Source organism: Papilio polytes, unplaced genomic scaffold (genome assembly GCF_000836215.1).
Source record: "Papilio polytes unplaced genomic scaffold, Ppol_1.0 DF824213.1, whole genome shotgun sequence".
NCBI lineage: Eukaryota > Metazoa > Arthropoda > Insecta > Lepidoptera > Papilionidae > Papilio > Papilio polytes.
This window is the reverse complement of record NW_013524991.1, coordinates 397,984-421,178: the sequence shown is the minus strand read 5'-3', so window position 1 is coordinate 421,178 and position 23,195 is coordinate 397,984. Positions and strand designations below refer to the sequence as shown.

General features: G+C 33.5%; 1 protein-coding gene across 1 annotated transcript in view; it reads right to left on the bottom strand.

Annotated features, from left to right (window-relative positions):
- Window positions 1-22,811, bottom strand: part of LOC106110638 (sodium-coupled monocarboxylate transporter 2) — a 28,162-nt gene extending 5,351 nt beyond the window's left edge. The window contains exons 1-4 of the mRNA XM_013292524.1: window positions 22,673-22,811; window positions 9,291-9,505; window positions 4,014-4,156; window positions 478-680 (exon numbers count right to left, since the gene is read on the bottom strand). Of these exons, the coding sequence (XP_013147978.1) occupies window positions 478-680; window positions 4,014-4,156; window positions 9,291-9,498 (554 nt within the window). The 5' untranslated portion in view covers window positions 9,499-9,505; window positions 22,673-22,811. The remainder of the gene's footprint in view (window positions 1-477; window positions 681-4,013; window positions 4,157-9,290; window positions 9,506-22,672) is intronic.
- Between the last annotated feature and the right edge of the window lie 384 nt (window positions 22,812-23,195).

Below are 23,195 nucleotides of genomic sequence, written 5' to 3'. Positions count from 1 at the left end.
TTAATCAATCCAAACATTAGCAATTTATTATCTATGCTTTTCTGCTCCAAATATCAGAGCAACTTTCTCAATGTTATCATTATTTTAAAATCATTTGATACCTCTGATTTAGATTAAGTTTTCTAGTTGTGACCGAGTGTAATATTAAGTACATGTGTTCTGTTTTTAGAAATCATTAAAAACCGGCGCTTCGGCGTACACCGAGCACGTGCCGAATGAATTCCTTTTCATTTTTTTTTTGAATAAACTGATTTCTTTCTTTCTTTTTTTCTTTCTACTTTTCGTATAAGAATTTGAACTTTGACTAAATTATCGCATAACTGTTTCTCGCTTTGATTCCTATGACTTAACATGGAGGTGTACAACTCGATTTTTATTTGTGCAACTAAACAGTTGCACAACATTTGTCAAGTGTTAGTTGGACAATACAAGGTTATGGTAATTTGAACTTTATCAGTGAGTAATAAGGATGATTACCTAATAGCAGCCGCTAATCCTCCGAGAAGATTGAATACAATAGCGACCACAGTGAGCGCAGCTGCGGAGGCCCAGTGCGGCAGCGCGAGCACCGCATGCAGGGCGACAGTCGGCGTGTACACTGTCACCGCTAAGTTCAGTGTTTGTCTCACTAAGAACGTCGCTGCTGCCATCTGACGCACCCAGTTAGAACCAAAGCGCATCTGAAAGCATAAAGAAGATTGTTAATTGCAGTCTTTATTACTCCTTGATTCGATAGTGTTCATTGTGAAGAAGTACTAATTAAAAAAAACCTACTGAACTGAGTTTAGGGAAAAATACGTAAGATTTTGTTTAAGCGTGTTGATAATAGTTCTTCAAGAAACAAGAGGAACTGAAGAAGCGATCGATTTTACATTATTTAGGGCTTGTCCCACCACTAACTGATAGAGGCAGCATAAAAATGACGTCAGATAAGGGAACAAAATCCGATATTCCATCACAAATTGTAAACGTTGGATAGTTATCACATACAATTTGGTGGGTCAGGCCCTTAGTAAAATAGGAAGTATGTACTTATAATATAGAATGTATTCAGCAAATATTAAAACTATAATGAAATAATTACGGCTCTAGCAAATCGAACAAGGGCATACAATCTAATACGATCCACTGTACCACGTGAAATTGCATGTCTCGAGTACAAAATTAACAGCTAATATAGGACTGTGTACTACTATATTAAAATTAATAACTTCTGATTCTATTTAGTCTTTACTTGAGCCCTTGATCTTAAGATTAAGTCTTCGTCTATCGTTATTTCATCTATAAGGAGGAAAGATTTATATTTCTGTATGTTTTTTTTTATAATATAAGGTGGCAAACGAGCAAGCGGCCACCTGAATCCACCGAAATGATTAGCGACCGCTGCCCATAAACATCCGCAATTGCAGATGTGCTTCCTACCCTTAATTTACGCAGGAGGAGACGCACATCAAGAGGACATTTCCTCTTCATATGCGTCTCCTTCACCGTCAAATCCACTTCCCCTTCCCAACCTCTCCTTATGAGAAATGGATGTAAAGAGAATGGAACTTAGGCCTCCGGCACCACACTCATCAGATGAAACGCGGAATTGCTTCCACTTCACGCCTGTTTTCTGTGTGGTCGTGGTATTACACCGGGGGAGCCGACCCATTCATGCGAAGATGTTAAAGCGGGCTCTATCACATGCATGTATTGAGATAACTCAAAATCTATTCGGCGGATTTCAAAAATTCTTTCACTATTAGAAAGCTGAGTTATGACTGACAGCATATATTTTTAAATTTCACATCGCAAGTCCCAAGCAACAGCTAATTTTTAATAGGTAACCTTCTGATAGATAACAGATTGCCTTCATTTAGTTTAGAAGATGAATTATCAGGCTGGTCGAAGTCGTCGAAGTCGAATAGTCGAAGGAAAGCAAGTCAACAAAGGGAACATCACGTAGCACCATTTATTTGTATATTTACTCGATCATTAAAAATACGTGCTATTTTATGTTACTAAATAACATTCCAAGCACGTCCGATTTTATTACAGTGTTAGCAATATTGCTCTTCCTTGCAAATACAACTTTAATATTCTTAACCTTGATCTGTATTCTGATAAGAAAAGTTATGTTATTATTTGTTTTTACTTTGTACTAGCTGTTCCACTTCGACTTCATCCGCATAAACTTATGAAAATGTTATTTTATAATTTACATGTGTCAAATAATCAATAGCAAATGTCAAAATAACAATTAACTTAATATGGCAATTTTGCTATCTTGATGTTAGCATCAACTTATGGTCTCTTTCCCACATTAGTGTTTTTATCCAAAATATAAACCCCCTATGTTTAATGGCGTGAAAATACATAGTCATGGGGAAAGTGTAGGGCTTTCTATTACAAAAAGAGTTATTCAAAAATATGCTGTGATTGCTGACATCTTAGGCAACAAAGAAGTGTGTGTTTACGCTTTATTATAATAGTATAGAAGTATAGATTGGAGATTGTTTATTTTTCAAGTGTTTGTTATAGTAAAGGCATCACCATAAAACAGTATTCATTACATACATCATACTTTAATATTATAAATGCGAAAGTTTAGATGGATGGATGTTTGTTAGAGTTTGTAGCCTAAACGGCTGAACGGATCGCTATGAAATTTGGCACAGATGTAGAGGATAGTATAGAAGAACACATAGGCTACTCACTTTTGTTTTATTCATCCTACGCGGACGGAATTGCGGGCGAAAGCTCGTATATACAACACTTTTTACCATGTGACCCGCCCGCGGATTTTAACAAATCATGATTATTAATTATTAAAGCTTTGATAAATATAAAAGATATTAGATAACAAAAACGAGTGTAAATATATTTATAATAAGATTTTGATGTTCATATTACCAGCGGCCAGAATTAAAACTCATGTTTAACTAAACAGTGTCTATGTTTTTGCGGTAATACAGTGTTTTAACAAAATGTACACATTTAAATTTAAATGACTTGGCTACAATCCACTATCATAATATTCTTATTGGACTGGAATTAATACATTGCAGCTCTTCATAACAAATAATTAAAACAGACCCAAACAATGTGAGTCGCATATATAGGTACAGTTAGCTGCATAAATGTGAACACGTCTTCAAAGTTATAGAAAATTGTATATCATTTTTGAAAAAAAAACATATATGCTCGCGCCTGTCTATTGCTTCCGACCATGAATCCATGTTATAATCTGAGTGCATAGATTAATTCTAATGCGTATTCGAGTTTATAAGGTTTTGTAAATGTATACTTTTAAACAATCAAAATAATAGTAACTAGCGATATTAATTTAAACACTCCATTGGAGAACGCGCTAGGAATGCGCGCGATTATCCAATCTTTCTAATGACATTGACAGCTGTCAGTTAGAGATGTGACGTTTATGCCAATAATCTAGTGTTGCGCCAATTCTACAGCTCGGTACTATATTCTTCTCAATAATACATATTTATGCAGCTGACTGTACATGTACTTTAGGTATCCACGTGGAATAATGCACACTGTTTGTCATTAAATACAGCTAATCAAATAATTGCCAGTCATTGAAAGAAACATTTCAGAAAATATTTCATCGTTATTATCAACTGTTTACTTGCAGTATGACTTTATTTTGCACTACTTTGACACTAGATGTCACTAGAAATAACATTAAAAAAGAGGACGCACACCTTTGACAAAACAAGCGCAAAATTGTTATGCGATTGTCGATTGTTTCGCAGCCTATTCAACTGTTTAGTTGCACAACTAAACATCGAGTGTGCCGCATCTTCGTACAAGCTAAAAGGAATCAAAGCGAGACTAAACAGTTCTGCGATAGTTCATTCAAAGGTAACAAAAGGTAACTTACAATAAACTTGGAACCTAATCTTATAAATAAGTAGAAGATATATTCATTCGTTTATACTTTGTGTTTCTAGGATGTAAAGGTTTTAGACTTAACTGTTTGCAAGCATTAAGATTTAATTCTTATTTACCTGTAAATATTCATAAACGGAGTTTGTGTGCAGGCGATAGTAAACGGGTATGAACAGCCAGCAGACGATAGGGAATGCGAGCATGATGCCGTACAGCGTCTCCCACATTGCCGACCCATGGTATACTAATTCCGATGGGAATCCTGAAAACAGACGTAATTATGAATTACTTTAAAATGTTTTATTTAAAAAACTTACTTCTAGGCAATGTTCTGGAATGTTCCCTCAATTATAGATACGACTAAGATTAAGTGTCATGTGTCAAACTGTTCAGTTGAAACTGTGCGCGTGAACACTAACTGAACAGTTCGACTGACTGTCCTGTATTGAAGATAACAAGTCAGGTGTTGACTACTACGGATTTTCAGTATCCATTATTGACTCTGCCCAATTCATTAGGTAATTCAAAGTTAAGAATTATATTGTAAATGTTTTAATTCATATTTATTTCGATGTTTTTGCAGTTTAACTAATAATTGATACAAATATTCTACATGCATTTTGTATGACTGTACTATTCCTTACGAAACGCAATACTCGAACATCAAAGCTATTTAACTGCGCGTCGTAACCGGTTTTAATAAATGTAAACACAATTCAAGGACGTCGGGTTATATTTGTTTAAAAAATAAGATCTCACGGGAACATTGTTCTAACTGACAAAATTCTTGACAATTAAACTTAAGGAGAGAAGCCATAGATTTGCAACTAAGTCGTTTGAAAAATAAAAAAAACAGTATTTTTGATTGCATGTTAATTCAATGGCATCCTACACTAATGTACATTATAAAAGAATTGAACGATTCGAAATAGAACTCAGAATGACGTCTCAATTGAGCTAAATTTTATTAATACATTGCAACATGAAATATCATTATCAACTCTCTCCTTATCCTCCACATCACTCTATCATACGTCATCTCAGTCATCACTGTCTTCTTGATCATGTCACCTTTCACGCAATCCATCTCTTTCTAGGTTTACTTCTATCGTTGTGTCCACACTCATAACTAACGTTCTCCTTGTTACATGCGATTCATCCCTCCTCATAACTTGCCCCCATGCTAACCTTTTACTCCTTACCTTCTATCACTGGGGCTACTCTCAAACTTCCTCTAATATACTCATTTCGTAAACATTAAATATATTAAATTAAATTAACTTTTATATAACAATTATTATTACGAACATAAGCCGAGTCACGTCCTTGTAAGTATTTCCTTAAATATAGCAAAAAAACTTACATTCAAAAGTTTTTATACGTTATTAAATTATGAGAAATGCTTATTATATTTAACTGTGTTTATTTGATAGCTAACTTAGACATCTCAATTACTTATTAGAAGTGGTATATTTTAAGCATGTACTTAGTTTTTCAGTAAAACGACGGCTAGAACTTCTCTTAAAGTCAAAGTGACATTCGATTAACAATATCGCGAGTAAAAACGATAAAAACCGTCAAAGGTATAGAAACAAATCTTACTAACATTATAAATGCGTAAGTTTAGATTGGACGGATGGATGGATGTTTGTTGGCGTTTGTAGCCTAAACGGTTGAACGGATCTCCATGAAATTTGGCACAGGTTTAGAGCATAGTCTGGAAGAACACATAGGCTACTATTTATCCCGGGAATAGTTACGGTTCCCGTGGGAATTATTAATTTAGTTTTTTAATGTTTACTCGATCATTCTGCAACGGTTCAACATATCTTATTGAAATTTGGCACAGATATAAAACAAAGTCTGGTGTACATATGGGATAAGCTTCATGCCCGAGATTTTTTTTTATAATATAAGGTGGCAAACGAGCAAGCGGTCACCTGAATCCCCCGAAATGAAAAGCAACCGCTGCCCATAAACATCCACAATTGAGGACGATTGACGACTGACGGAGGAAGAGACGCACATAAAGAGGACATTTCCCCTTCCCATGCGTCTCCTCCACCGTCAAATCCACTTTTCTTTTCCATCCTTCCCTCTGGAGAAAATGGTGGAAAGGAAAAGGGACTAAAACTAGGCCTCCGGCATCACACTCATCAGACGAAATGCGGAATTGCTCCCACTTTAGCCTGTCTTCTGTATGGTTGTGGTATTGCACCTGGCGAGCTGGCCCATTTGTGCGAAGATGTTAAACTCTACCACTGTAAAATGTGTCTACAGATTCAATGTGTTGTTTAATTTGAAATAAAACAAGTTCGAAACGTTTTTAGTTACATCGTTCACGAACAATATTTTAAATAAAATAATTATCATTGTAAGAATTGTGTGCAAAAACAAACGATTCTTTTTATTTCATTCGCGTGTATTCCAAATATAAACCGTCTAATATAAATTATGCTGACATATTAAACGAAATAATACAATGTTTGTGCAATCGAAATTATGCTCATAATATCACTGACCGTTGAATACTCAACAATCGTGATCGATAAAGAAGTTATGTTTTTAGCGCTGTCATTAGAAATAACGACGAGTAATCTAAAAAAAGTTTTTCAAACAACATCGACTGTTTTTATACAATGAAATTACTTACTAAATTTTAACTACAATATTCAGCAAAGAATTGAGGTTTAGTCGTGTTATATTTGTGTAGATATACCTAAATATATAGGTAGAGAAAGACCGAAGAAAGTATGGATTGTTTGAAAGAGGATACGCTTAAGAAAGGAGTGGATTCAGATATGACGGCTGATAGAGATGTATGCAAGCAGCACATACTGTGCCGACCCTCCGTAAGGGATAAGGGCAAGTCGATATATATTAGTGTAAATATGCAATTTATTTTATAATAAAACAATTTAATAAACGATTTAAACGTCATTAACTTATTTCTAATACTAGCTGTTCTCATGCGACTTCATTCGCATAAATTCATTAAAAGCAAATGTAAAAATGACACGACATAACAAAACTTGGCAATTTTGCTTCCTTGATGTTGACAGCAATTTATGGTCTCTTTCCCACATTAGGGTTTTATCCAAAACATTTACCCCCTAAGTTTAATTCCGTGAAAATATATAGCCTAAACCGTGACGTAAGTGTAGGGCTTTTTATTAAAAAATGAATTATTCAAAAATATGCTGTAATTGCTGACATCTTAGGCAACAAAGAAGTGTGTGTTTACGCTTTATTATAGTAGTATAGATGAAAACATTCAAATATGTTCGAATTTCGACTAATGGTCGACTAATAAATTAGAAATTCATGAATTAAATCCATTAACAAAACATGCCGCATTACTGGTCAATTGTTGTTTAAAAATGCACAAAAACAAATCCACGTGAGTCGCCACGTGTAGGTAAGATGAGCCGCCTGAAGCCAAGCAAACTGTCACGTACAATACAACACGTGCTCGACATACAAATATCACTAAAATCCGGCTTCTTTTAATAATACTTAGTAGTTATGTTAGCCTGGTACACGCAAATTAAACAGATTCTGTCTCTTATAAGGTCAAATATTGAAACGAATATTACTACTTCGTAAACGCCTCTAACAATCTGAGTTTTTAAGGAATTAAGTGTTAAGCGTGGCTTTGTAATAAGACGCATTCATTTTTGAATGACGTTTCAGTATTCGGCCGTTAGTCATCTCTAAAATAAAAGCTTCATAAACTACAGGGAACTTTACACTTTTGACTAAACTATGGTACAACTGTTTAGTTTTGCCTATGAGCTTATATGGAGGTGCGCACACTCGATATTTAGTTGTGCAACTAAATAGTTGAATTGGCTGCAAAACAATCGACAATCGCACAATAGTTGTTTAATCAAAGGTGTGCGCCCGCTCTTATCGTACGTTTTAAATCCGAATATTTGGATGGATAGAGATGTTTTACTACGGAATCGTTGACGACAGCTATTAATAATTTTCCAACAATAACTTGCTGAAAACCGCATTAAAATTCAGATGTTGTCTTTCAATTGTAAGGAAAACTATTTTCAGTCATTTCTGAGCGTGAAATGACGTCATTACCGCGATGCAAATCATTTAGCTATGGTATTTAAATGTCAGATGGCTAAATGTTGCAACGTTGTTTCATATTATTCAGATAAAAATTTGGAAGGCATTTGTTCTTATCCATCAATCTGCCCTTGTCCCTACAGACTGTCGCCACAATTTGTGATGCTCTTCCATACACCTTTATAAGCCGTCATATGTTAACCCCCTATGCATACCTTTCACACGATCCATCCAAACATTATTCAGCCTTCCTCTACCTTTGGAGCCATGCAATATTAATACTTTCTTCGTGTGATTATCTCACCAAGCTAACCTTTAAACCTTTCTTGTTACCGCGATAGTCGTATATAGGAATTCGAATCAAAGACCAAGTAATAAGAAGTAACAAATAGGTATGTTTCCAAGGAGAAACTGCAATCTTTCAGAAATGCAAACCAAAGTTAACAGTTTAACACTTTTTCATACTTGTCACGTAGTCTTTTTGTATCTGAAAATGTATTTCCATAACAATCGGTTGAGTCATTAACTCACGAGAGTGTAACAAAGATAATTCTTTAATTACATTGAGAATTATAAAAATACTCAAAAGATAATTTTAAACTACAATAGGATAAAGATACCGAATAAATCTGTTTTTATCTACTTGAAAATCGATTTTTTAAGAGGGCACTTGACAAGCAGACATCATCTGCTAAAAGATGGAAAGTTGTGACGCAAACTCTCTGATAATGTTACAATGTTCATGTAATCAAGTTATCAATTGTTATGATAACTCACTTATTAACAACACTTAGTAATAACTTAAGGCGTTACTGAATCTTGAAAATCTAACAAAGCTCAGTGCTCAAGACACATAAATTAAATGGGTCTTTTTCCGAAGTAACTTTATAGTAACTACCTTTAATTAAAATGGGGGAATGCGTTACGCATCCCAGGTGCCTTGGGGAAAGACACACAGGGTATGTGAGACTCTGTCATCCTTGCCCATATGGAAAGGGACGTGAAGCCTACCCACTATACTCAATCTGGTTCCCTCGACACCGTTTGCCGGGACATTGGCACATTTATAGTAATTACCTAAGTCAAAGCCAGAGAGAGTCGCCGAGTCTTAGCTCACTTAAAGCTTTGCCACCTCAAGCCTGATTTAAATGTTGATGCCTTCTTAAGGCAAACTGCGATATGTCCAAAGTCTTGCGGCCACTCGCATTATAAAAATATGGACTTTACATACAATACGTAGTAGAAACTATCAAATTACTTCTGCACTTATGTTAAGTGGAAAATCGAATTGCGATTTATCAAAGTATACTTACCCAAAAAAGACCTGACTCCCAGCGTGCCCCTAGCAACAGATAATATCATTGCTAATGTTGACACTCCGCCTCCAGCAAAAATATATGCTCGCTTAGCGCTGCCGCCCGCCGCCGCGTCCCTGCGTCGACGCCATAACGGCGCACAAGAAGACGCGAATATGAATATCGCAAATACGATACATTCCCACGCTAACCAGCCTGTTTTCATTTTGTATCTGAAACAGAAGGAATAGAAAATTATATTGTGACATTTGTAGCACTATCTCCGAAGTTACTGTCGGCGGTGAGAAGGTTATAAATTGTCTCAAAATGGAAAAAGGTTATGTATTGATTCATCTTTTTGTTTCTTATGGTAATTTTCTCTTTGTCATTCTGTACCTAAATGTAACACGAAAAATGCTCTATGCATCTGACGTCGGACGTCATTTTTAAGCTATCTGAGCATCTCTCAGCCAGTGGTGGAACAGGACCTTACTTTTTCTTAGCTTCCTAACTTCAATATTCCCTACAAATAGTACCTATTTATTGTTTACTTTCTTCACAATAAACTATATATTCGTGATAGCACGGAGCTCCTTTGTTTTATTATGTAACATTTATCATATTGCTATACGCATATAGTCAAAACAATAATGAGTATTGCGTCATATATGTTACAAAGAGCCTTGTCTATAAAAAATGTACGTTATGTTCTTCACTTGTTTATAAACATTACAAGCTTTTGTACGTGTCTCCGTTCGCGTGGTTTAAGAAAATAAAAGCAAGACAGTGTTCTTCCAAACTATGCTCTCAATCTATTGCAAATTTCTCAAAGGATTTCTAGAATGTCAACGAAATACAACAGACGAATTTTATATACCTAATAAACCAATAACGTATTATTATCCAATATTTAATTTCATAATATGGTGATTAGTTTTGCAAAAAATTTAATCATAGACATTTTTTTGTTCCTCTAAGATTCATACAATAATCGAATAAAAAACTCGTAGAGGTGCATAAAATCTTTTTAAGCAACAAAAAATGCCTTCTTTATTATTTAATAAATTGGTCTGTCTATCAGATTTGTAGTTCTATGTTTGGAAGTAAACCTATAAATAAACGTTTACCGGGACTAGTTCCCGGAGCGATTACCGACCGGTTAGCAAGATCGCGTAGAATTTAATTCTAGAAACTTCTTAGGAATCTATCTTTACGTCTAACTTGTTTTGTAGTTAGAAGTAAACGGTTCTATCAGCCATCTTATAGACGCTAGATGTCGCCCGCGTCTTTGTCCGCGTAGAATAAAAAACTGAGTAAGTAACCTATCAACCATTCGTCTTGCTTTAGTAGAGTTACATATTAACAAACATACATACAGACAATTTTTACTATCGCATTTTCTCCATTAATAAAATACAGGATTCTAAAAGTAATATTTTAAATTACCTTTTTGTCTTTTCATTTTTGCATTCCAAAATTATTTGTTTAATTTCTGAATACGTCCCTGTCCTCACTAGACGGTTCAAAGATAACGCAGTGTCTCCGAGATAACAAGTTATGTATCTATTTATAAAACTCTGAATCATGTAGGTAGATTAACCAGTTGTCTATTATCGTAATTTAAGATTATTTCTTACTATGCTAGCGTACGGGATTCTTATCAAAAGATTGGAACTACTACGTAAATAGGTTATCTAGTCTTTAGAAATTTTAGACTCTTGTCTACGACACTTGGACATGTCTTGAATAGAAAAATGTAAAAAAGTAAACTATTACCATTGTTAAAATCTTCTTTATTTGTTGATAAACACACACAATATTTAAAATTGCATAAAAATGTCACATTTGCACATTCGCGCCTAAAATCCTCGTTGTTTTTTTTTTTCAAATACAATTATTTCTGTAGCTTTATCGGCCGCCAGTACGTTAATAAATATTCATCCACAATATTTTTCCAATTTAAACAATTATAATTTTACAATTACCTTCCTTATAAAACATCAAAATATTTAATCTAAATAATGCTTTTGCTTCTATATCAATGAAAATAATTACAATTGTTGTCAGCGCCATCTATTGTCAATTATGCTAAACCAAAAATCTAAATACAAAAAAGGACTCATTAAATTTAAACACCTTGTATGGAATTGAAGAACTACTTTATTTAATTATTTTTCACTAACTTTCGCCCGCGACTCCTTCCGTGTGTAATTGTGAAAAATGTAATGCCTATGTTTTCTTCCAGACTCTAAATCTGTGCCAAATTTCATTGAGATCCGTTCAACCCTACTTTAATAAACGTCCATCTTATTTTCACATTTATTATACTAGTAAGAAGTAAGATTTAAATATGTACAATATTAACAATAGAACAAAAAAATCAGTATTCTGTATTTGAGAGCCAATTTATTTTATTTATGCAGCCAACGTAAATGCTAAACAATTTCTTATCATTTGCTCGCTGGCGCGTGAACTGCTCGTATTGAGTGGCGCCCATTAACAGACGTCACTAACCATACCACCTCATAAGTCAAGACTTAATAGTATTTCTAAACAATTCTATTTCTCAAAATCAATGAATTTCGTACTAATATTATAAATGCAATAGTTTAGATAGATGTTTGTTAGTTTGTTGACAAAACTGCTGAACGGATCTTAATTAAATTTGGCATCATCACCAGCTCACTATAGGTCCCCACCGAGGGGCTCGGAGCCTACCCTAAAGTAAGGGGTGACTAGGCCATAGTCAACCACGCTGGCCAAGTGCGGGTTGGTTAACTTCACACATATCTTTGAATTTCTTCGCCAATATGTGTAGGTTGCATCACGATGTTTTCCTTCACCGTAAGAACGTCGGGTAAATTATGTACATATGAAAATTCGAAAAATCGAAAATCACATTGGTACGGCGGGATTCGAACCTAAGACCTGTAGATTACAAGTCAAGAGCCCTTGGCACAGATGTTGATAATCTGAAAGAAAACATAAACTACTTTTTGTTTTTTTTTTAATTCCACGCGGTCTATGTCGCGGACGAACGCTAGTAGATCGTAAATAGTGCACCCGAATTGTTTTCAAAGTATACTTTATTGGGCATTTTTTAAAATGTATATTTTAAACGAAGGGATTGACAGTAATACAATTGTTGTATGAGTGACAGTGTCATGCATCATACAAATTCATACACAACTATTTGTTTACTATTAATAGTATAATTGTTTCAAAACATTACTTAGAACTTGTAACTAAATGTATGTTTTGTCTGTCTACAACGTATAGACAAAACAATCTTGCAAAATAATCGCACAATGAAATTGTGACGTGTGTCGCTGCCTTTATGCAGTGGACTGTTAGTGAAGGTTCCAGGGCCGGATTTATGTTTGATTAAAAAATAAGACATGAAACTTAAAAAAAAAGATACTATAATTTAATTCCAATCACATAAAATCAGCTTTTGTTAGCACTACCTTTTGCCTCTGACTCCGTCCGCGTGGAATTCAAAAAAACAAAAGCAAGTAGCCTATGTATTACTACTATGCTCAGATCTATGCCGAATTTCATTCAGATCCGTTCAGCTGTTTAGGCTACAAACTCTAACATACATCCATCCATCTAAACTTTAGCATTTATATTTTTAGTAAGACTAGTAAAAATACATTTTTATGTACCCATCCTGAGAAACATTTTGTAAATCTAAATAACGTATATCAAGTGGATTTCCCGCACTATTATTTCTTATTAATATTATAATTTATAATTGAAGATTGCAGGCTGTCATATTATACGTTTGAATGAACATTTATAAAACAGCAAATAAAGGTTACATGTTAAAGAAGTATCTGTTAACATAATTGTATTTTATCTCCACGTATCGTTTACTTAAGTATACTATTATAATAAAGCGTAAACACACTTCTTTGTTACCTAAGATGTCAGCAATTACACCATATTTTTGAATAATTCTTTTTTTAAAAAAAAGCCCTACACTTACGTCAGGCTTTGGGCTATATATTTTCCAGCCCTTAAACTTAGGAGGTAAATATTTTGGATAAAAACCATAATGTGGGAAAGAGACCATAAGTTGCTGCCAATATCAAGAAAGAACGATTGTCAATGTTTGTCATTTCATGTCTTTGATATTTGCAATTGATTTTTTGATAAATGTAAACAGTACTTTTTTTTTCAATTTCATGCGGATGAAGCCGCACGGTAACAGCTAGTTTCAAATATACCAGGAAGTCTGGAAAATACTACAGTACAAATAAATAGTAAGTAATTATTAAACTGAAAAACTTTGACCTCAACCCTTATCTATCTCTGTATCTCTGAGTTCCTTTAGGTTCAGAATAAACGAAACGATCACATACACACATTTTTATAGTAATGACGTAGTCCGACCCTGTATATGTTTGTCACTTCTGACATCAGAGGTGACTGAATCAGTCGTTAGTGTATCACCAAGTAAATCTTACATATTTATTAAGGTTCTCGTAGAATTAAAAATGTAATTAAAAATAATAAATATAGCCTATCCTACAGTTAAGAACAAAATTAGTACCGTGCTGTAGATTTGGAGCAACTCTAGATTATCGGCATAAACGTCACGTCCCTAGCTGACAGCTGTCAATGTCACTAGAAGTATGGATAGATTGGCGCGCAACCTGAGTCCTTACGAGAAGTGTTGCTCTGAGTTTAAAGCGACAGTGTCAATTAAATAAGTTGTCTAAAATTACTTAGTAATGTACCATTCCAATGGGTACAAAACATAAGTATAAAAGCATAAATATAATAGCATTGCATTTACCTAATAACATGATTTAAAAAAATCTTACTTCAAAAAACGTAAGATCGAACGTCATAGCAACCTGAACTTCAAGCCTCAGGGCACAGCTAAAGCGAAGCGAATACGAAACGGGAAGAGTTTGCATGTTCGGTTTCTGAAAATTAGGGTTGCTAGCCTGATTTACTACTAAAAAGGTTTAAAACATACCAAATCTATACCAAAGTAACATTCGGTTCCGGTTCGCTATCCTTTGTTACTTTAATTAAACGCTTCTCGTACCTAAACGTATGAAACGAGATCTAAAATCTAGATAAAACATTGAAACTCACGAGTAAGAAATACCATTTACGTATGTCAGATAATTATCATCATAATTATATGTTTTTGAGGAAAACTCAGTTTTGTTATTGTTGCTTACTTTAATATTAAATGGGGAAGTGGGGGTAATGTTTAAGATGTTTGAAAGATAATAGTTTCGAAGGTTAAAATAAGCTAACACTGAAAGGGGTTTAGTTATGTGCCAATGCCCCGACGGACGGTGAAGTGGAGGGAACTATAAGGGGTTTAGTGGGTAGTCTCCACGTCCCTTTCCATTTGGGATGTGGAGAGTAGCACATACTTTAGTTATCTTCAATATTACAATTAGAATATCAATTCTTTAAAAAATAAATTAGAAGTTAGTTATGTTTTCATTTTTAAATATGTTTTTAGAACAAGTAATCGTAAAACCCTAATAGCTTGCCTCGGAATACGGTTCTGTTACTTTAATAGCCCCTAACACGGTCACATGCAAGGGCTAAACAAATTATGAGATAACCAATGAAGCGAAAAAACGAATTTATATACCGAGGCATTATATTGAATGAAGATGTTTTAGTTTCATATAACTTTAACTTAATCCTCAACTTAATATATTAAATTAGCGCATACCATTCTTCGAACAAATTACCACTTAACTATAGATGGGATCGTGGTCAAGCGCTGATTTTAAAAATCATGAAAAAAAATCTGAAAAACGCAATAATCAAACTCGATCCTCATTTTCATATCTAATGATACCAATATCGAGCAAAAAAGCGTATCTATATCTGTACTAATATTTAAAAAAGAAAAATTTTTTGTATCGAAATAACTCAAAAACTACTGAACAAATTTCAATTTTTTTTTTATATAAGAAGGGGGCAAACGAGCAGCGGGAACACAAAGGTGGTCAACGACGCCCATGGACATCCGCAACACCAGAGGAACTACAGATGTGTTGCCGGCCTTTGAGGAAAATGTAAGCTCGCTCGCTCTTTCACTATTAAAAAACTACGTTATTAGTGAGTGACATGGGCTGTTTTTTACTATTTTTTAATTTCACGTGGGCGAAGTCGCGAGCAATAGCTGGTCTATACTAATATTTAAATAGGAAAGATTTGTACTTTTATACGTGTCGGAATAATTCAAAAACTACTGGGCTGGTTTCTAAAATTCTTTCACCGTTAGAAAGGTAATTTATCTGTGAGTAACATAAGCTATTTTTAATTTCACTGGGACAAAGTTGCGATCAACAGCTAGTCAAAAGTTGGATGGATGTTAGAGTTTGTAGCCTAAACTGCTGAACGAATCTCGATGAAATTTGACTTGGATGGTGAGCTTAGTGTGGAAGAACACAGCCTACTTGCATGTTTTATTCCACGTAGACGAAGTCATGGGTGAAATCTAATTTCATTTGAATGTGAAAAAGATCCATTATTGGATTTACCATATATATGAATCTTTTAACTGATTCACTACATTCATTACCGCAAACAAAAAGCAATTTACGCTTAATTGAACGTCTTTGTAACGTTTCTTGTTCAAGTTCAATGAACTGTTGTAAAGTATTGTAACTTAAGTCATTCAATACTTTACTGGTACTGAGTACAAAAAATGAATACTTAATGAAGTTCTAAGTTAAAAGGATAAAAAAAAAATATCGTGGATAATGGTGAGTTTTTATTCTTAATTAGAATTGATTTAAATTCTGATGTTCCAAGGTGAAGACGCGTGGAGAGGCTTGTTTCCCTGTAACGCTGCGTGCTGACTGCATACCCGTGTACCATGTTACATTACACCGCGTTACGTAACACACCTTAATAATTTACCACTAGTTAGTACCTAGTGGCAGCCGATATAAAGGCAATCGGGCTGTCATGGCCCTAAACAAAACGCAGAGCCCTGGATAAAGCTAGATGACGGCGCACTGTGGACGCCCTCAGCCCCACTTTGGGGACATAGGACAACAAGAATAAGTACCTAGTATGGCCATCACAAGTCATGAGTTTGCGTTAATTATACGCACGGAAATAAGGGATTCAATTTTAACTATATAGTATATAAGCTATTCTCTGGTAGCTAAATGCATTGTGAAAGTTAATAATTTAAAGAATTGGGTAGGAAATTAACGTCCTTGACTACATGAAGATTTTACACATGTGTTAGGTAGTTTAAACTTTAACAAATAAAATTAAAAATTCACTAAAAGTTTTCATACCCAACCGGTATACAAATTAGGTTTTTGTTAACGTTAAGTTTTTGTCGCTTGTTAATTTTTAAACGTATTTTTCTGATTGCTTTATGAATTTAAATTTGGAATATAACATTTTGACTTTCAGTTTCCACTGCAGACACGTTTACAAAAATATATTTATCTCTTTCATTCCTATTGGAAGAATAGAGATAACAATATATAAACAGGTGGTACGTTGAAAGACTTACACATATACCGCTGATAGAATGTTCTAGAGATCAACGTGTCATCTTTTGAGGCCTGTCCATCTGCAGGTCCGCGTGTTCTGACTAGACCGACATTACTGGTCTGTTGATTAAAGCAACATATGAGAGTTTGGATAGATAGATGTTTGTTAAATTGTATCTCCAGAACCGCATAACAAATCTCGATAAGCATAGATGTAGGATATAGTCTGGAAGAACGCATAGGCTACTTTTTTAATTCATCAAAGAGAAGTCGCGATAACAAACTAGTTCCACATGAAGTAGGAAGTCATAGCTAGTTCAATTTAATTTACATAATTTGTCACAAATCATTAAAACCGTCGAGTAATTTCATGGTCTTAGGAGTTGTTTTACCGCGTCTCATGTGCATCTTCAATTTGTAACTGTGTAATTACTTTAAACGCGCATATCTTCGACTAAACTATCGCACAACTGTTGTGCGATTGTCAATTATTTCGCAGCCCATTCAACTGTTTAGTTGTACAAAAATTGAGTAGTGTGCGCTTTGTCCGGAAACATTAGAATCTTAATTCCAAGTAAAATATTACACAATACACGTAATACGCGTATTTTAAATCAAAGTTAAGTAGTCAGTAACGTCCGTTGTAAAAAAAAACATTAATATACATACTTCATACTTCAATCAACTAGAAACAAACGATTTTAAACGTTATGCTGAAACAAATAAGGTTTATTTCAGTAGTCGTTAATATCTGAAGTTCATTAGCTATAAAATTTTAATCCGTTACTACGACAGTTGTGGAATTTGTAATTTACGATATTGAAAACGGCTTCAAAACAAACCTATTTAGGTGATTTTCATACTCGGAATTAAAATATAATCAGCGCGGGACAACGTCCGAGTGAAATTAAAAAACATTGCAAATAACCTATCTATCTATTCTTCTGTATTATAAAAATTAATCGAGATTCTTTATTCCGTTTTTTGTAACGTAGTCTTAAGTAGAAATTGCACAATTGTAGTAAATCACTGCCGTACATATCCCGTTCCTATGACATCTGTCAATGTCAATCTGAAGTATTGAAAAACGCGCCATCTGGCGGTCACCAATACTATAAGTGTTACAATTAATTCTCTACTCTACACTTATATTATTGTTTAAAAGTTGAAATATTGATATATATGATTGGCTCAATAAAAAACAGATATATTTAAAATGTTATCTTTTGTTATAAATAATACGATAAAACAAAACAATACAAATTAGTTGACACAAAGATTTTAATTATCCGCGGAAGTCAAAACCCAGAGCATATTTTTGACACATCAAACAAAATTTACCTAACAAACAAAATACCATTTTGACATCGATCCAATGACTGTCGAAGCAGAAAGTTATACCAAAACAAAAATATAACTAACACGTGCGTTGCGAGTGATCTGAATTTGGCCACGCTGCCAAAAGTCTGACAAATTCAGTCACAAATGTACAATCATTGCACTACACTGAACAGAAAGTCATTTTATTGAAAACTGTCTTAAGTCGGCTACCTTTAAAAGAATATTTCGACTGCTCGGATAATTAGGAACATTTCGAATGTTAAAAATATCTTTAGAAGTAAATACCAACAAACAAATAAATGCTAACCTCATTTCATATGCTCAGTTTTAACTGAACATTTCGAATTCAAAACTTCAACTGTACAGTACAACTGAGTTAAAATTTTGCTACAGAAGCACAGTTTTAAGTAAGTGACACAGAAAACAGACAATCCAACACACTATAGCGTAGGAATCACTTATCTATCGTTACCGACTCGCCCTGCGTAAAACGTAGTATTGAAAATTAAACGTAATTATAAATTAACCAGCATTCGTCCGCGACTCCGTCCGCGTTGAATTAAAAAAAATGGAAGTAACATATGTGTTCTTCCAGACTATCTTGTACATCTACGCCAAATTTCATCGAGATCCGTTGAACAGTTTAGGCTAAAAACACTAACAAACATCCATATAAACTTTCGCATATATAATACTAGCTTCTGCCCGCGACTCCGTTCCGTTCCGTGATATTATAATAATAAAAACAAAAGAAAGTAGCCTATGTGTTCTTCCAGAATATCCTCTACATCAATGCCAAATTTCATCCAGATCCGTTCAGCCGTTTAGGCTACAAACTCTAACAAACATCCATCCATCTATCTATCCATCCATCCAAATTTTCACATTTATAATATTAGTATGATTAGTATTATGTGAAAATTAATAGATATAAAATAATACTTCAATTCATATATTTCCCTACGCTATGAGGTAGGCAATATTAGTACATTTCCTTGCAATATCATATTACGTAAGAAGCAAAACAATACTACTATTGAGGTGATCTGTTTAATAATAGTCATGAGTACAGATATTGTTATGACTCATATTTCCCAGGAGCGAGGGATAAGAGGATATTTGTCACAGAATTAACGAAAGGTTAGGGTTTCGAGCAATGAAATATTTCGTTGAAAATATTTACTCAATACTGCTATAACGAATTTAGCTACAAAAATTTTGAAAATTCTTTTTTTCTATGTTATTGATTTTAGATCGATTAAAAATATGTTTTTCGATATTTCTCTTAGTCGTAAGTACTGGGTCTAGGCTTGAAATTTAGTTACTAAGTTTCTGTTACTACAAAAGTAAACACAAAGGGAGAAATTTTCAGTATTTATCTCCTAAAATGTTGAAAGTTTTTATATAACACTGTTATTCCTTGGGCAGAATTACTTGTAAATTCAGATAAATGATTTTTAGTATAAGTAAGTGTTTCAGACTTTTCTTCAAATTTATCCTGTAATTGTCTAAATAATCAGTTAATTAGATTACTCTTTTAAATAAAGATAGATTGCTATTGGATATACTGTCATTGAAAGTGTAAAAAACGAAAAAAAAAAACATCATTGGAAAACTATGTTGTAAACTCATTTTCTATTGTTTGTTATAAATAAAACTTAATTCATCTATTTCATAAAAACTATAATACAAAAAAGAGAAATGCCGATACACTATAATAATAGCTTATTTCCTTTCTTTATTCATTTATTTTATCTATATCTTGCGACATAATTGAATAACATTCTTTTAATATATGTGAGTCGTAATTTAAACTGCGTATTATTTTAAAAGTAATAAAAAACCGCATATTTACAAAGAAGTATGAATGACAAGTACGTGTTCGATATATCAACAAGTAAAACAAGAAGCGAAGACAGGAATCGCAAAAAGGGATACGACAGAGGTACTCAAACTGTAATATTATTTAGAACTAAGTAATTTAAACCGACTAATCGTAAAAATATCCCTAATAGACAGAGTCGAGGACAATGAAATGCTAACGCCGAAATTTCTCTACTAATCAGAAATACTGTAATCCAGAAAAAAATAATTAAAGTAACGGTGACCTTGAAGGCGTAGATTAGAGGTCATACATGCTAAATATTATGACTATGGACAATATAATACACATGGCTTTGATTTGGCACGTCGATAACAAGAGAACTCTTCTCCATTACGTGCCATCTTAAGTGCTTTAAGTTTGAGAGCCGCTGTCTGGAACATGTTTGTGGATGCAACGAGTTTGTATTTATAAAGTGGAAGCCGCGAGCCTCACCGCAGCATCGCCATCGTAAATATCATGTAACATCTGCATAACCGTATATGTTAATAATTTTTTTTATTCGTTTTTAATTTTAAAATTATTAAGGAATCTTTACTACGCATATTGCAACTTGACTATCGTATTATTTGTTTCAAAGACAGTTGGATGACTATTAAGGGTACTACATCCCTATTGAGGGCACGGAGACTACCCTTAGTTAAGGTATGAGGCTTTAGTCAACCACCCTAGCCCACTGGGAATTGACTTCACACATATCTCTTTTAGTTTGTTAGGCATGTTATTGTAATTTACGTATGAAATCGATATACACATTGATACATGACAGATTCGAACCCAGGACCTGTAGATTACAAGTCAAGTGCTTAACCACGGAGTCATCGACTCTCTAATTAATAATACACTATTTAACTATTATTATTTACCTAACTATTTATTAACAAATGAAGCAATCAAAGTCATCATCATCTCCCCTGCCTTATCCTACTCCCGTAGGGTCGGCCTATCATCCGTCATCTCAGTCATCACTCTCTTCTTTATCATGTCATCTTTCACGCAACCTATCCATCTCTTTCTGTCTACCTCTACCGATGTACCACACTCATAACTAACGTCCGTCTTGTTACATGCGATTCATCCCTCCTCATAACATGCCACCACGCTAACCTTTAAAAAAAGTGTATTAACATTAAAAAATCTGTTACATTTTTTACTGAAATATTTCAAATTCCAAGCGACTAGTGATGTTATTAAATACAGAAATGACTAATTTGACTTTCGTTCGAAAAACATTTTTAAAGGTTATAAAATTGAATAAAAATGTATTTAATTATTGCTGTAAAAAAACATTTCACCTTCATAATAATTGACGTTACAAATGAAACATTTTCTTTGGAAAGCGAACAAAAAATAACATAGAAAAATAGATAAATGGAAAATATTTTTTTTTATAAAAAAAGGCAAATCAACCTTGTTTCTATTCATTTTTCATGCTGTTTCATTTTTAATTATTTTTATCAGTGTTATTTTACAGTCATTTATTTTAAATACTAGCAGTTTTTTTATTTCACTGAAATAATAATATTCATGTCAAAACGTAATGTTTAATTATAATATTCAATTTTATTTTATTTTCTCCGTAACATATCCAGTTCATTGACCCATAAAACAAATGCTATTGGACAAATACAATAATTTTAGGGGTTACCTCAGAAGAAAAATATCTCCATTTTAACATTCTTTGATTGTGTTTATTACTAACCTATTCCAAAACTGACATACTAGGAAGCTTTTAATTTTGTAATACTAGCTTTCGCCCGCGACTCCTTCCTCGTGGAATTGAAAAAATAAGTGAGTAGTCTATGTGTTCTTCCAGACTATCCTCTACATATATACCAGTTTAGGCTAAAAACTCTAACAAACCCATCTATCCATCTAAACTTTCGCATTTATATTAGTAAGATTACAAAAAATAGGGATCATCCAAATTTCCATTTAAATTGCAAACATATCTACACTCATGAGTCACCGTCGTGAATATAAATAAAAAACAATCAAAGAAGCAATCAACAAGTAAAAACTTATTTCATATTCAACGCATGCGAAAAGATCTTAAAGATTGTGTAATTCTTATTCAAAAAAGGAATAAAGGATGCTAAAAATAAACTAAAAAACCCGAGCAGAAATGATTTAGACAAGCGACTTAAAAAACGACGAATGAAAAAAGGCAACTGGTTCTTTTCAGTTTGAAAACTCCGCTGTTAAAAGCAAGAACCATTGTTTTATTTTAATACAATAAAAGGTTTTTCTTGCATGAAAAACCTTTAAATTACAGAAACATTTTTTTTAACTTTAAAATCATTATTCAATTAATACTGAACATTAAAACAGCTTTTAAAGGGTCGTAGAATGGTTTCAATATAGGCTTTAAGGTATTTAATATAAAAAGACTAATTATTTGAAAAAAATAAATCCTGCATTATCTTAATATGTTCGCAATAAATATTATGAAATAATTAAATGGTCATTTACAAGTTAATTATAGCCTTGTAAACATAAATTGCAAAATTATAATCGATTCGAAATTCTGTCTGAAAATTAATTTTATGCAGTCGAAGTTCAAAAATCCAATTTACGTTTTTCAAAATACAATTTTTATTTACCAAAATTAAAAACAAATTATTAAATTCAACAAATAATTCTATGATAAACAAAACAACAAAAATACTCACAAAATGTTCCGCAAACGATACAAAAATAGACGTAAACTTTGGCCCGCGTACACTCGTACACAAAACACACGTCTGTCCGCGAACAACCAGCGCGTCTGAATGACTGACACGAACTGCACCGCTAGTGTAGCCTCACCTTTATATTTATAATTATGTTTGCGTTGTCAACAAAATCTGTGATCTTTGTGCTTTATATGCATGAAACTTACTTTTCAGAGATCTAATAACGCCTGAAAGTGTGTTGTACATTTTTCTGAGGAGCAAAATGGGCTGAATAACTTTTTCTTGCTTGCTCGTGGCATCAAATAATTTTGACTTGGTGATTATTTATTACATAAATGTATAGGGTGACTCCGAGTTCGCACCTCATATACAATCTAACTAATATTATAAATGCGAAAGTTTAGATGGATGTTTGCTGAAGTTTGTAGCCTAAACGACTAGACGGATCTCAGTTAAATTTGGCATACGTAGAGGATAGTCTGGAAGAACACATACTCTCTTTTGTTATTTTTAATTCACG